Source organism: Schistocerca piceifrons, chromosome 8 (genome assembly GCF_021461385.2).
Source record: "Schistocerca piceifrons isolate TAMUIC-IGC-003096 chromosome 8, iqSchPice1.1, whole genome shotgun sequence".
In the NCBI taxonomy this organism is placed as follows: Eukaryota; Metazoa; Arthropoda; class Insecta; order Orthoptera; family Acrididae; genus Schistocerca; species Schistocerca piceifrons.
The window spans coordinates 270,007,511-270,022,413 of NC_060145.1; the positions used below are offsets into that span (position 1 = coordinate 270,007,511).

A 14,903-nucleotide genomic window follows, 5' to 3' on the forward strand; every position below is an offset into this window, starting at 1 on the left:
TCTGCAACTTAAGAGGTCATCTTTACACTGAGAAGGAATCCATCCTTTTCCAGATATGAATTTCATATTTTGTACTTTAAGATGGCCAGTACACATTCATAATGGGAGTTTTCTTCCACCGATTTTACTGCTGAATGGAAATTTATTGCTGTTTAGAAAGAGTTTTAGAATCCTCCTCCAAATTGGTAGCAGTGGCAGATGAATCAAAGTTTCCACAATATATCTCTGGTTATGGCAGCCTTGCAAACCATATACATGAATGAGACCATCAATAACACAAAATTTATCACTGAACAGTAAATGGGCAAACTCAACAACTGGCATAATTAAACCTGTGAAAATAGTTTGAGAGTCCTACTTGGATCACCCAATTGATAAGGCAGGATTCCATGTCTGAGCTCCTATATAGCTGACCGGTTTAGTCTGCCAGGAAGTTTCGCAATAGCACATATACTGCAGTGATATGAAAGATCCATTTTATAACCTACAGCTTTTTGTCTGTGGCTTAAAAATGTAAAAGAACAAACCTACTCATGTTACACAAAAATAAACCATCCCTTAAATATACTCTTTGGTCAACACGTAAGTCTTCTGCACAGTGTGTATTATAAATTTTAAAAATAAGTTGTAGCAACAGCAATACCTGGTTATTCAGTTAAATACTCATCAGATATTATAAAACAATGCAGCTTTGTAGTTGCTGAGAAAGTGACGATTAATGATTAATACTGTACTTCCAGTTCTCATATCAATCAACTCTCTTAACATATTCTTACAAACTCTTTTACTTATTTAATGAACAACTGTAAAACTATTATTGTAAGATTAATGGAATTTTTTACGATTTAGTACATGGCAGGCATAAAATTTTCTGATACCGCATATTTTAATTAAAAAGCTTCCCCAATATAACATGTTATCATGACAAATAATGCACACACACAATAATTTCAATGGTAACTTATGAAGAACAGGGGCATATACCCTGTAGCATATAACACAGCTTAGCACACAAATAACTTCTTTCTCTTTGGAATGCTGCAAATTTTAAGTCCTGTGCACAACTTTTTACTCCACACGTAGCAGTAACCAAGCACAGTGATCAGGAAATATATAAAATTTAACAAATTTCTCAACAGATAATATGTAGCCAAAATGCTAAACAGGTATGACCACTGTGTCCATACCCTTCTCTGTTTCACAGAGGCAGTCTAAGACTACATAAATTAATGGATACCAGTATTACAAATGTCTAAATCTCATCACAATATTAAAACATATAAATCAGTCCTTACAGTATCATAAGCTCACCTTCAAGTATTTGTGTGCAGTTCTCCTAACTATTTTCCACAAATGCATTTACGTTCTGAAAAATATATTAAGTTGAACAATAGAAGTTTTTGCCTTATGTAGAGCCAGTCACATTATATTCCTCTACTTTATTGATAACACTGGCTGTGATAAATTAAAGAGCAAAATGCTAAACTGCTTTACTGAGTACAGTTTCTCGTTTTGAATGTTACAGGAATATAGAAATTTCAGATAGGCAAGTCTTCGTGAACAGATTATTGGGCTTCATGGAATACCTGTTAGGTTCTGTACACATTAAGCAAAACAAATGAGCACTCTTCTAGTAGCAGTCCGTCACAAATATCTGAATTAAAAAGAGCATCCTGCATGATTAGTAGAAGGCATAGTTTAAAGAAGGAAAGAGGGTTTCACAGTTTCACACAGATACATCACCGACAGCAGTTTGTCGCAGGATTACAAAACATGACATGTCCATCACTCTGTAAGAGAACACCTCCAAGAATCAACATACATCCCACAAGCACTGTCCATGCAAAATCAATCTTATTCTTTTTGGTCTTTAGATCCAATTGGTTTCAGGTGGGGGAGCCTTGCTGATTCCACATTTTTTGTCTTACTGCAACTTCCGACACAGTTCCAGATTGTTATGCTGCATTTAAAATATATGCTTACTGAATATAAGACCACATATCCAATATTCATTATAGCTGTAAATGGAGTGCAGTCAAAATATGTCGTCTAGTGCTGTCGTAATTAGATTAGGAAATCAGATATAGTAGTAGATGAGATATGCTGTTCACTTATCAAAGTAACTAATTATGCCAGGAGTAAAGAGAATATAAATTGTAGACAGGCAACACCAGGAAAAATTTTCCTGGAAGAGAGAATTAATATTGATGGACTAAATTTAATCTTTAGTATTAGAAAGATTTTTATGAAAGTATTTATCGGTTGTGCATTCTTGTATGGAATCAATTCACACATCCTGAGGAATCAAGGCAGCGATCATACAACGAGGCTAGCATCAAGAAATTGTTAAATTGATGATGGATGGAGGTGCAGAAGCAAAAACTGTAGGGGGAGACCAATACTTTAATATAGTAAGCAGGTTCAATGGATGTATGCTGCAACAGTTTCAGAGAGGTGAAGAGACTTACACAGGATAGGGAAGTGTGGAAAGCTGTATTAAAGCAACAGTCTTTGGAGTGAAGACAACAACAGCAGCAGCAATAGCAGCAGCAGCAACAATAACAACAACAACAACAACAACCTGCACAGCAGTACAGATGTCTGTGTAAGCTAGAGAAGTTTTCGATCTCTCAGTGTGGCTGTTCATGACTCAAAGCTTCTACTATTCATTGAGATGTTATCTTTACTTCTAGGATGCCAAAACAGACTGATAATGTTGTCCCTCATGAACAAGCTGGCTTTAGAGCTAAAGAGAGTTGCTGTGAAAAAGTCATGCCTTTCAAATCAGACACTGAATCAGGAGTTCAGTAAGACCTAAAAACATCAGTTGCAACGCTGGGGCATGAGTGCTGTTGCAACCATGGACATGAGTGCTACTGAAGATGCATTGTGGCTAGATAGAATTGTACTGAAGCCAAAGAAAGTGATTCCTTGCTAAAAGCTTAACAGGCTCGTCGAGAACACATAAGAGCCTGGTATGAACCACCATATAACAAATACTAGCTCACCTATTATTTAACCTTTATAATCCTGATATCTCAGTAATGACCTCACTGAAAGCATACTACAATTATGACATGGCAATAGCCAGTCAAGCTCCAACAAAATAGATGCTCATCTATACAAGTCAGCACATATTATAATTAGACTGCTGAAAACCACACCAACACCTTGGCTCCATGCCACAAATGAGATCAGCCAACAACTGAAAAACAAAAAGCTTCATACTGCGAAGAGTACTTCCAATCCACAGCACACTGGATAACTCTCTATGCTCCTGTCTGATGTCCCTCATATTCTGAAGGGAGATAATGTATCATTGCAGTGTAATCCTTTCTGCTGGAGGAAGTACGAAAAGAGAGATGGAAGTCTTTCAATCATACTGATATTAGGTTCCAAGCCATCAAGGAAGATTTGACGTCATCTAAACAAGATACAAAAAAGTCACATCAGAACTTGGGCCACGCAACATAGATGGGGGAATCGTGAATAGTCCTGAATGTGACTGCAAAGCAGCAGAGCAGACCAAAGAGAACGCTGTCCAATAGTGCTCTATGAGAAGATAATGTGGGAAATGGAGTGATGTTACGCAAACTATGGCTGAAGCTGCAAATAGAACATCAAATACTCAAATAGACCTGTGAATGTGGACTGCTATGTCAAAGCATTATTTTTTGTTATATTTATTAAATTTGTTAATTAATTTGTGATTTTTGTTTGTAAAACTTTATTTTTGTATTTGTAATTTGGTACTTTTAGATTGCACTTAACTATATAACAAACAGAAACTGTCATTCGAGCACTGAGACCCATTCCAAATTTCATTTCTTGGTGGTATCCATCCAGAATAGTTTAAACTGAAAACATCCACATAAATATGGTTGTGGGCTAGTCAGATGGAAAAGAACATTACAGGAAAGACCTTTTGCATCACAAAAGGCTTTAAAGACTCTGTGAGTGAAGAAAGAAAGAAATAAAGAAAGACTGCATATAATGATCACAATTGAATTCAGACTTTTATGGAAGTGCATCAACAGTCACAATTCCTGACCACTGCAAAAGGAATAAATGAAGGAGAAAGCGATACTAGTATCTACATATCCTTCACCCACACAGTACACTGACTCATTCTGAATAGATGTAGATTGGCTACACACACACACACACACACACACACACACACACACACACACACACACACAGATACTAGTATCTACATATCCTTCACCCACACAGTACACTGACTCATTCTGAATAGATGTAGATTGGCTACACACACACACACACACACACACACACACACACACAGAGAGAGAGAGAGAGAGAGAGAGAGAGAGAGAGAGAGAGAGAGAGAGGGGGGGGGGGGGGGGCACTATCATGACTACTAACTGTTTTACTTTATTTCATTTCATAATATGTCTCAAAGCCTTGCTGCATCTGTAAGAATCACAAATCACAAAGACATAACCCTTATGGCAGAACACAAAACTCACTGGAACTACAATCATACAGGGCAAACCCTTGAGCTTATTTCTTTCCATTTCAGCAATGGCTGCAGTTATACAACTGTAAGATACACCTAATAAATGCAACTGTTTTACACTGAAATTATTTACATGAGAAACAACATGCACAAAATATATTTATACACAACATTAAATAAATCTATTTCAGACACTTTTTGAGAAATGACTCATCTCACTCCACACCCTGAGGTAAGAGCTCTGTATTGTTATTGTACAGCTAGTACACACAATTTCAACATTACCTATTATAATGCAACATTTGTTAAACTGAATGAATCAGTAAAGTATTCAGTTGTGTGCATGATGTAATACTCTAACACATAATACTGGAAAAATTCATGACTACATGACAAGGAGGACAGCTACCACATGTCACAATGATTAAAATTCAGAGAAATAGAAGTGAGATTACATTTGGGTGCAGCAGTACAGGTTATCTAGTAATACTTTTTGAAACATTTGTTATTAAACTGTTATCTATTACAACAACTTTCTGGCTTCCACAAAATGATTTTGATGTGTTACAGCCAATCTAGTTCTTCATGGATGGGTAAATATGTTTATTACATTCATAGTACTTTCACGGTCTGTTGAAACTGTGGAATAAGGACAGGTCATCCAGTCTTTGGTATGTGTACCTAACAAAATACAAAGTCTATGACTGTTTTAACTTTGTTAGGCATGTTAACAGGCAAGCTGACTTTCGGATTTCACCTTGTGAAAGTCATTTTTTCATCTGAACTCAAAGATGATATGCTTGTTTCTTTGCCGCCACATGCCCTTGACACATCCCATGGATGATTTAAGAAATTTTTTCAAGAATATTGAAATGTGGTAAACATGAGTTGTTGGCACAGCATCATTATGAATCAATGAAATTGTAAAATAATACTTGGCAATTTTATATGAACTGTCTACATCTCTCATTTTCATCTTCAATGTAGTGTCCCAAAATATCTCTCCTAACACCTCCTTAACCAAAACAAGAATAAGGAATCCTACCAAAACTGTTGTGAACCCAAATGAGAAGGAGAGATGATTACAGTATCTTGCCACATCAAGATCTTTACACATAGATTTTAAAAAAGCATCATGTAATTCTGCAGTTTTAATTAGCTTTTCATTAATCGCAGAGTGTCAGGTGCTTCACAAAATTGTTAGCACCACTACGACAGAAGATTTTGCTCCTTTGTCCTATTTTACTGTTGTAAAATATTGTACGCCTGGTAATTTATGCTCTTTTTTGTCACTGACCAAGTCATGAAAAAATAAATGAGATAAACTCATAGTTCAGCACTGTTTCTGATACCAGTTTCTGGTCTATATGCGCAAAATCTGAAGATATTAAAAAAAAATAGCTGCAATGAATTCTCATTCCAGTTTTAGCACTTCTGAACTCTAGTCTATAACAGGCACATCAATAAGTAATATATAATAATTTTCTCATGCTTAATCAACTATGCTGTCAAGCTCTTAATAATAAAGAAATGTTAATATCAAGTTTATGATCCACTGCTTCCCATTTTTGGTCTTTCTTGGCCACTACAGCAGCAACACAATAATTACTGTGTCACCCCATATAACATTTCTATGGGGCTCCCAATTCCCGGTATCACATGATCTTTGATGAGACTTGTAATTTCATCTACTTCTATAACTAACAAATTACTCTAAATTACTATGCAGCGTCAACGAGGAGAAGGATTTCGTCTGGATGCAACAGCATCCTTCATCTCCTTTCCTTGAGTTTCAACTGGCAGTAGAAAACAAGCAATGGCTGCCATTATGGCTGCCACTGCATACACTGCTGTAGCAAGTATCAGTGATGCCTGCATCAAGACCTAAAAAAAAAAAAAAATTACTTACAAAAAAAAGTAAATAAATAAAATAAAGACAAAGACACCAATTTATACCATTAAAATTGGCACATATCTAAAGTTAACACACATATCTAAAGTTAATGTTAACGTTAAATTCAGATTAGGAAACCCAAAATAGACACCTGACACAGTGAAATATAACATCAAAGCTTCATTGACTCCTGATACATATATTTAGTATGCACATCCTATATAACAGCACTACAGAAACCAGGACCAATCTGTAAATTCTCCTGAGTACTGTCTGAACCTTCAAACGCCCACTTCTACTGCTGGTAGAAATAGACACAACGCACATTACAGGATGCCCGAAGTAAAATGTTTACAAAAGTTCTTCTGCAATGAAAGTTACTATAGCCAAAGACAGATCCGAAATTACATTGGTTTATTGTTGCTCTTCGTCAGTTCAAAGACTGGATTGATGCAGCTCTCCATGTTAGTCTAACTTGCATAAATCTCAGCATCTCTGCATAACTATTCCAACCTACATCCATTTAAACCTGCTTACTGTAGTCAAGACTTGATATCACATCATAATTTTTACCCTCCACACTTCTCTCCAGTACTGAATTACACAATAAATTTCCTTTCTCCCTATTACATTCAGCACTTTTTTATTAGTTACCCATCTACATCTATTCACTGCAAACCACTGAAGTTCATGGCGGAGGGTACATCACTTTGTACGAGTTATTAGAGTTTCCATGTATCTAATCTTCAGCATTCTCTTGTAATACCCATTTTTCAAAAGTTTCTACTCTCTTTTTGTTTATACTATTTATCATACAAAGCTACACACAAGACAAATACTACCAGAAAAAGTTTCCTAAAACTTAAATTCACTACATTATACACCAACATTTTTCTTTTTTTCATAAAAAGATTTTTTTGCCACTGCAAATCTGCAATTTATATTCTTTCCACTTCAGTTACTGTCAGTCATTTTGCTTCCCAAATAGCAAAACTCATTTCCTTCTTTAGTCACTCATTTCCTATGTTCTGATGACAACATCCTGAGTAGCGCCTGCCCAGAGATCTCAATGAAGGGTCTATTTTACCTCTGGAATATTTTATCCTGGGTGTTGTATACAGAACAAATATGATGAATAGAGATGTTATGCATCACCAATGGTGTTACATGTTGAAGAGTGTCAGAATAAATGTTCACAATAAAAGCAGAAGTGACTGTCTGTCTGAAGTCAGCATTTCACTGGAACAGGGAACTGTTTCACAATACTGTAACTGTCAATTCTTACACCATACACTGAAATAGTTCTTTGGGAGAAAGTACACCAGTTACCACATTATTTACATGTTCATTCATGGCTCTAGAGAAAATTGATCTTATATTTTCACACACACATTCACTCACATGCATCCACTTGCAGCACATTTGGGCACCAGTGTCATCAGGTGTGATCGCTAATGTACTTACACAAAAAAATAACACTACCTCAAAAGCTAGTCCAGTCTCAGGCTCATTACATGTGCCTATGCACCACATATACATGAGTTGTTGCCGTTCTTCGCCCCTTCACAATCTACAGCCCCACTTCATTGTCAATCTCATTGTGCATCGCACGAACTCAACAATTACAGACAATGTAGATACAACTTGGAATTTTTCTTATTCTGAAATTTATATTTGAGATCTATAAAACAAGCATGAGTAACAGACATTAAAAAAATCACTCCCATTTAGCCTGACCAGCCGTGGATGTTGTATCTGCAGTGTCGAGAATTCCATTGCCCAGTATGCTGAAGGCCTTCACAGACAGGCATCTGCCGACAACCCCCCCCCCCCCCCCCTCCTGAAAACTAGTCAGCAAATACGTTTCCTGCACCACATCCTCATACACACCTAATCCTCGCACCATCCACAAGAACCAGCCAAAAAGGAAAAGTCGCACCTTCTTTATCATCCACTTATCACTGCAGACTGGAAAACTGAACTACATCCTTCAACACAACTTCAACTATCTGTTACGAATCCTGGAAAATGAGGGACATTCTACCACCAATCCTTTCTATTACTCCTGAAATGATATCTCACTGCCTACTCAACCTATGCAACATCTAGGTCCTATGCCACTCCCACTCCCAACCCCCTGCTGCAAAGGCCATATCCCTGAAGAAGACCTAAGTGCAAGGACCTGTCCAATTCAATCTCCCCAGAATGTCCTACTCTAGTCCTATCACAGACTTATTTGATCCTGTCAGATGCAGGGCCACCTATGGAAGCACCCTTGTCATATACCGGCTTTGGTGCAATTTCTGCACAGCACTTTATGTAGACATGACCACCAATCAGCTGTCCACAAAACTGTGGCTGATAGTTAAGTTGACCTTCCAGTGGCAGAACATCCTGTTGAGTACAACACACTCAAGTTCCATGGCTACTCCATAACACTTGCTGCCTGGATCCTTCACTTCAGCATCACATTTTCTGAACTACACAGATGGGATCTATCCTTGCAACACATCCTTTATGCCTATAATCTTTCTGGCCTCAATCTCTGCTAACTTACTGCACAGTCCACACCGCCTACCCGACATACTCCCTTTCCTCTGTACTGTCACCCGTTCACAATCTACAGCCCCACTTCATTGTCAATCTCACTGTGCATCACACGAACTCAACAATTACAAACAATGTAAATACAATCATCCCCAAGAAAATATTGTAGGGAAGGTCAACCAAAGACTGTTTTACTGACAGACCAGTTGGAAGATGCAAGAAACCTGCTACAGAGGCTGCCTCCACTGTGCTTGTCCACCTCTTCTGGAATATTTTTAGATGGTACAATATTCTTACCAATTAGAAAAGACTTGAGGACACTGAAAAACTTCAAAGGAGGACAACTCATTTCTTACTTTCACAAAATAGAGGAGAGTGTCATGAATATAACACACAAGTCGTGGTGACTATCACTGAAATGAGAGTGTTTTTCCATTGTAGAGAGATCTTTTCATGGAATTACAATCACCAACTTTTTCCTCCAAATGCCAAGCCATCTTTTTTTTTTTTTAATTCCCACCTACATAGGGAGAAAAGACAATTGTGATAAATAAGAGAAATCGGAGCTCTCATGGAACGATTTATGTGTTTGTTTTTCTCACAGGCTATTCAAGGATGAAACAAAAGAGAAACAGTCTCAAAGTGATTCTATGAACCTTCTGCCAAGCACTTACATGTGAATTGCAGAATAATCACGTAGATGTAGATTTAATACTGTGTCAGTGCTCTGTGCAGTGTTCTGACATTGTTTGTACAGACCGACCAATGTACCTGCTACCACATTCATAAGGAATTTTATAAATTCCAGAAACATAAAGACCAAGATTGTCTTTTACAGGACAAAGTATCTCTCTAATTTTCTTAGATGTCAGCAAATCGACTGAATACCATGTCTGCCCAATACTCTGCCTATTTTATTTTTTGTAGGTCCAAAGAAAGAAAGCTATGAAAATAAACAGAAATATTAGTTTGAAATGAAGAAACGTTTCTCACAAATTATGGAAAATGCTGTAGATTGTCATAAACAATATAAAATAATCATTGTGCTAGTGGCAGAAAGTGGATTTGTGTACAATTACTGTATACCAGCTTAGTGCTCGTTGCTTCACTCGCATGGGCAGTATGGTCTGCGAAGTGTGTTTTTGTTTTTCTTTAACTGTATTTTTATGTTGTTCAATAATTGCAACACCACCTAAGCTTTTCACACTAATTAAGGCCAAAAAGTGAGTCTGATATCTAGAATCCAAGGTTTTTGTTAATCAAGCTGACACTTCCATAGGTCTTTCACTCCACAACACACATTTCTTTAGATCTGACTGAGAAGTGAAATCTCAATATTTATAGATTTATTTTTAAATCTTTTTAATATAATGAAATATTTTCTCATAACTTTTCAACCCCTGATTTGCTGCCTTAGAGGTTGTACTTCCAAAAACAGTGAAAAACATGTTTCTTTTATTTCTAACAAAGAAGCCAAATACAAATTTTCATATATTTAGCTTTGAGAACACTTTCATAATGAAGTAACTTCATAAAACTTTTCATCCCCTATTTCACTCCCTAAGGGGATGGAATTTTCAAAACAACTGAAACTTTTTAAATATTTATAACCGACAAATCAAATACCAATTTTCATAGGTGTAGCTTTAAAAATGCTTCAGTAGTTATTTAATAATGATTTAATTTTTAAAAAAATCACCCATCATTTTACTCCATTAGTGGTTGAATTTCTAAAAATGCTGAGACATGTATTTTTTTATTTCTGACTGAGAAACCAAACACCAATTCTCATAGTTCTAGCTTCAAAATTCCATTAACAGCATCATATTTTCAAAAAGCTTTTCGTCCCATATTTCACATCCTTAGAGTGGAATTTTGAACAATCCCTTCTTAACCTATGTCTACAGTGTAAAATACACACCCAATCCAAATTTCAAGTTTCTATCCTTAACAGTTTGAGCTGAGCGATGATGAGTCAGTTAATCAGTCTGGTCATAATTTACCCCCTTACAGGTTGAATTTCAAAAAACAATGAACTGCAGTTTCTTTTTCATTTCTAACTTAGAGTCAAATCCAAATTTTCATAGATTTAGTGTTAAAAATGTTTTTGTAATGAAATATATTTTTTATTTGTGACCCAGAAGTCAAATATCAATGTTCATAGATGTAGCTTTAAAAATACTTTAGTAGTTCTTTAATAATGATTTACTTTTTTTTAAATAACTTTCACCCACTATTTCACCCCATAGGGGTTAAATTTCCAAAAATACTAAAACAAGTATTTATTTCTAGAATTAAATTTTCACTCTACAGTGGAGTGTGCACTGGTATGAAACTTCCTGCAGATTAAAACTGTGTGCTGGACCAAGACTCAAACTTGGGAGTTCTGAGTTCGAGTCTCGGTCCGGCACACAGTTTTAATCTGCCAGGAAGTTTCAAGTATTTATTTATTTCTGACCCACAACCAAATACCTATTTTCATAGGTCCAGCTTCATAGTTACCTTAATAGTGACATTTTGAAAAAACCTTCATCCCCTATTTTGTCCCCACAGAAGCAGAATTTCAAAACCCTTTTTAAATGACGCCTACAGTATAAGATCTACACCTTTTCCAAATTTCAGGTTCCTATACTTAGCAATCTGGGTTTGGCAATGATGAGTGAGTGAATGAGTGAGTCAGTCAGTCAATATACTACCTTCTATATATCCACAGATAAGAAGCACTAATACACAATTAACAATATGAAATGAGGTAGATTGCTACTATTGCAATCTACCCTATTGTTATTACATTCTGAATTTTTCACTGCCTAATACGTGCATAATTCATATATAGCTCTGGGCAAGTTCAGTAGGCAAAACTCTTAGGTGCAGAGAAGTTCTGCAGCAAGCCATTTATTACTGACCAGGGATGGCAAAGTCCCTTTAATCATTAGTACTGGCATTATTCCACTTCTACAGTAATTACCATTAATGTAAGGATACAGAGGACTTGATATGGTTGAATCATCAATAGTCACAGTTCCAAACACTTTGAAATAATTACTGGTTCCACAAAAATTTCATTTTTAATAGAAGTAGAAGTTATGCTGTGCTACATTGAACGTTCCTTATTTTTATGAGTGATTCCCTTACACTCAGCAATAGTAATGACACTGTAGAAGTGGTGTATGTTGATACAACTGTGTTTGCAGTTTATGTTGATTCATAGTCCGAGTTAAGGGACAATATACCACAATAAAGCTGCATATTCATTCATTCATTCACTCACTCCATTCATTGTGTTAGTTAGATATAACATATTAAGTAAGAGTGGATACTACAAGATCAAAGAGAAAAATCTAACATCTTCATATTTTAAACACATCTGACTGCTGACAGATGAGTACAGGAACAGTTTCCCCAGTATAAGACAGTGCTTGCGCACTCTTCACCTAGCATGAAGTTTCACAATGTACCACTCTATTGAGGAAAGAAATGTTAATTTGATAGAGTTACTTGCTTTAACATTGAATTACTGACCTGGGCTACATATGGTGTAACCATTGCCCCTAATCTTGCCATGGCACTGCAGGTACCTACACCAACAGCTCGGAGAGGGGTTGGATACACCTTGAAAAGATATATATATTGTTATTAACAATAGGAATGTACATAAAAACATTTTTAATGACTATAGGAAAGTTTACAAATAAAATATTATTTTCATATGAAGTTAATGTATTTCCCAAGAGGGACAACTGATGCAGCTATCAGACAAACAAATTAAGCACCATTAAATTACCAGTGTCAGGGTGGAGGAGAGTGGGGTGAAAGGGAAGGAGAAAGACTGTTCATTCCCATTTATACTGCATTCTATAAAAACTGGTGAAAATCTAGCAAGCAATCCAATTCAACACAATGAGACCACAATGCAGATGCAGAACAAACAAAGTGCCCCCTACACACACACACACACACACACACACACACACCACACACACAAATGCGTGCATGCGTGCGAGGGGGTGGCGACGGAGACAGCGGGGCGAGGGAGAGAGAGCAGTTGGGAGAGTGGGAAGGGGAGAGGGCGGGAATGGGAGGGGTCGGGAGTGGGAAGGGGCGGGAGGAGGAGGGGGGCGGGAATGGAGGGGTCGGGACGGGGGAGAGGGGAGGGGTCGGGAGGGGGGAGAGGGGAGGTGTCGGGAGGGGGGAGAGGGGAGGTGTCGGGGAGGGGGAGAGGGGAGGCGTCGGGGGGGGGGGGGGGAGAGTGGGAGGGGGTAGAGTGGGAGGAGGGCGGGGGGGGGAGAGTGGGAGGGGGTAGAGTGGGGGGAGGGGCGGAGGGGGGGGGAGAGTGGGAGGGGGTAGAGCGGGGGGAGGGCGGGGGGGTAGAGCGGGAGGGGGGAGGGTGGGAGGGGGAGAGCGAGAGGGGGGAGAGAGCAGGAGGGGGACAAGCGGGAGGGAGGGAGCGGGAGGGGGGAGAGCGGGATGGGGAGAGGGGAAGGGGAGGGGGGAAGGGGGGCAGTTGGGGAGGGGGGGAGGGGAGGGGGAAGGGGGGGCAGTTGGGGGAGGGGGAGTTGGCGAGGGGGGGAGGGGGAAGGGGAGGGGGAGTTGGGGAGGGGGGAAGGGGAGGGGGAAGGGGAGGGGAGTTGAGAGGGGGACAGAGAGAGGGGTGGGGGAGACGGCGAGGGGGACGGCGATGGGGAGGGGTGGGGGAGACGGGGAGGGGGAGACGGGGAGGGGTGGGGGAGACGGGGAGGGTGAGACGGGGAGGGGAGGGGGAGGCGGGTAGGGGAGGGGAGGGGGCAGGGTTGTTGCGGGGGAGGCAGGTTGGGGAGGTGGGTTGGGAGGTGGGTTGGGGAGAGGGGTGGCGGGGAGGGGTGAGGATATGGGGAGGGGAAGTGGAGGGGGAGAGGGAGGGAGAGGGTAGGGGGAGTGGGGGAGGGGAGTGAAGGGGGAGGGGAGGGAGAGAGTGGGTGTGAGAGAGGGGATGAGAGGGGGGAGAGTGGAGGTGAGAGGGGTGGTGAGAGGGGGAGAGAGTGGTGGTGGGAGAGGGGGGGATAGGGGGATAGAGGGGGGAGATAGGGGGAGAGAGTGGTGGTGGGAGAGGGGGGGATAGGGGGATAGAGGGGGAGATAGGGGGAGAGGGGGGAGATAGGGGGAGAGGGGGGAGATAGGGGGAGAGGGGGGAGATAGGGGGAGAGGGGGGAGATAGGGGGAGAGGGGGGGAGATAGGGGGAGAGGGGGGAGATAGGGGAGAGGGGGGAGATAGGGGAGAGGGGGGAGATAGGGGAGAGGGGGGAGATAGGGGAGAGGGGGGGAGATAGGGGCGAGGGGGAAATAGGGGAGGGAAGGGGAGAGGGTGTGATTGAAAGGGGGAAGGAGAGGGGGGTAGGATAGGGTATAGGAGAGGAGAGGAGGGAGGGAGGGAGAGAGAGGGGGCGATGGAGACAGAGGGGTATGGGAGGGGGGTGGGGAGGGGGTGGGAGGGGAGGGGAGAGGGGTGGGGAGAGAGGAAGAGAGAGGGGGAGCGAGAGAGAGGGGGGAGTGAGAGAGAGGGAAGAGAAAAAGAGAGAGGGGAAGTGAAAAAGAGAGAGGGGGGCGAGAAAGAGAGAGGGATGCGAGAAAGAGAGAGGGGGGCGAGAAAGAGAGGGGGGGCGAGAAAGAGAGGGGGGCGAGAAAGAGAGGGGGGCAAGAAAGAGAGAGGGGGGCGAGAGAGAGGGGGGCGAGAGAGTGGAGGGGAGAGAGGGGGGTGAGAAACAAGAAGGGGGCCAGAGAGTGGTGGTGAGAGAGGAGGGGAGAGGGGGGAAGGAGGGAGGGGGGGTAGGGAGAGGAAAGAGAAAGAGAGAGAAATGAACATTATTCATGACATGTAGTAAATGCCTGTCAATATGTACATTTCTTTAATAGAAATCCAAGCACCATGTTGGAAAAATATTTGAAAATGTTAATTACTTTACAAGCAAAGGAAGGAAGGATATATGAGTTAAACAACCTTTT

At 40.4% G+C, this 14,903-nt stretch overlaps 1 protein-coding gene across 1 annotated transcript in view; it reads right to left on the minus strand.

The window, feature by feature from the left end:
• Positions 1–6,214: 6,214 nt before the first annotated feature.
• Positions 6,215–14,903, minus strand: part of LOC124712260 (synaptic vesicle 2-related protein) — a 96,204-nt gene continuing 87,515 nt past the window's right edge. The window contains exons 12-13 of the mRNA XM_047242555.1: positions 12,447–12,536; positions 6,215–6,367 (exon numbers count right to left, since the gene is read on the minus strand). Coding sequence (XP_047098511.1) covers positions 6,215–6,367; positions 12,447–12,536 — 243 coding nt within the window. The remainder of the gene's footprint in view (positions 6,368–12,446; positions 12,537–14,903) is intronic.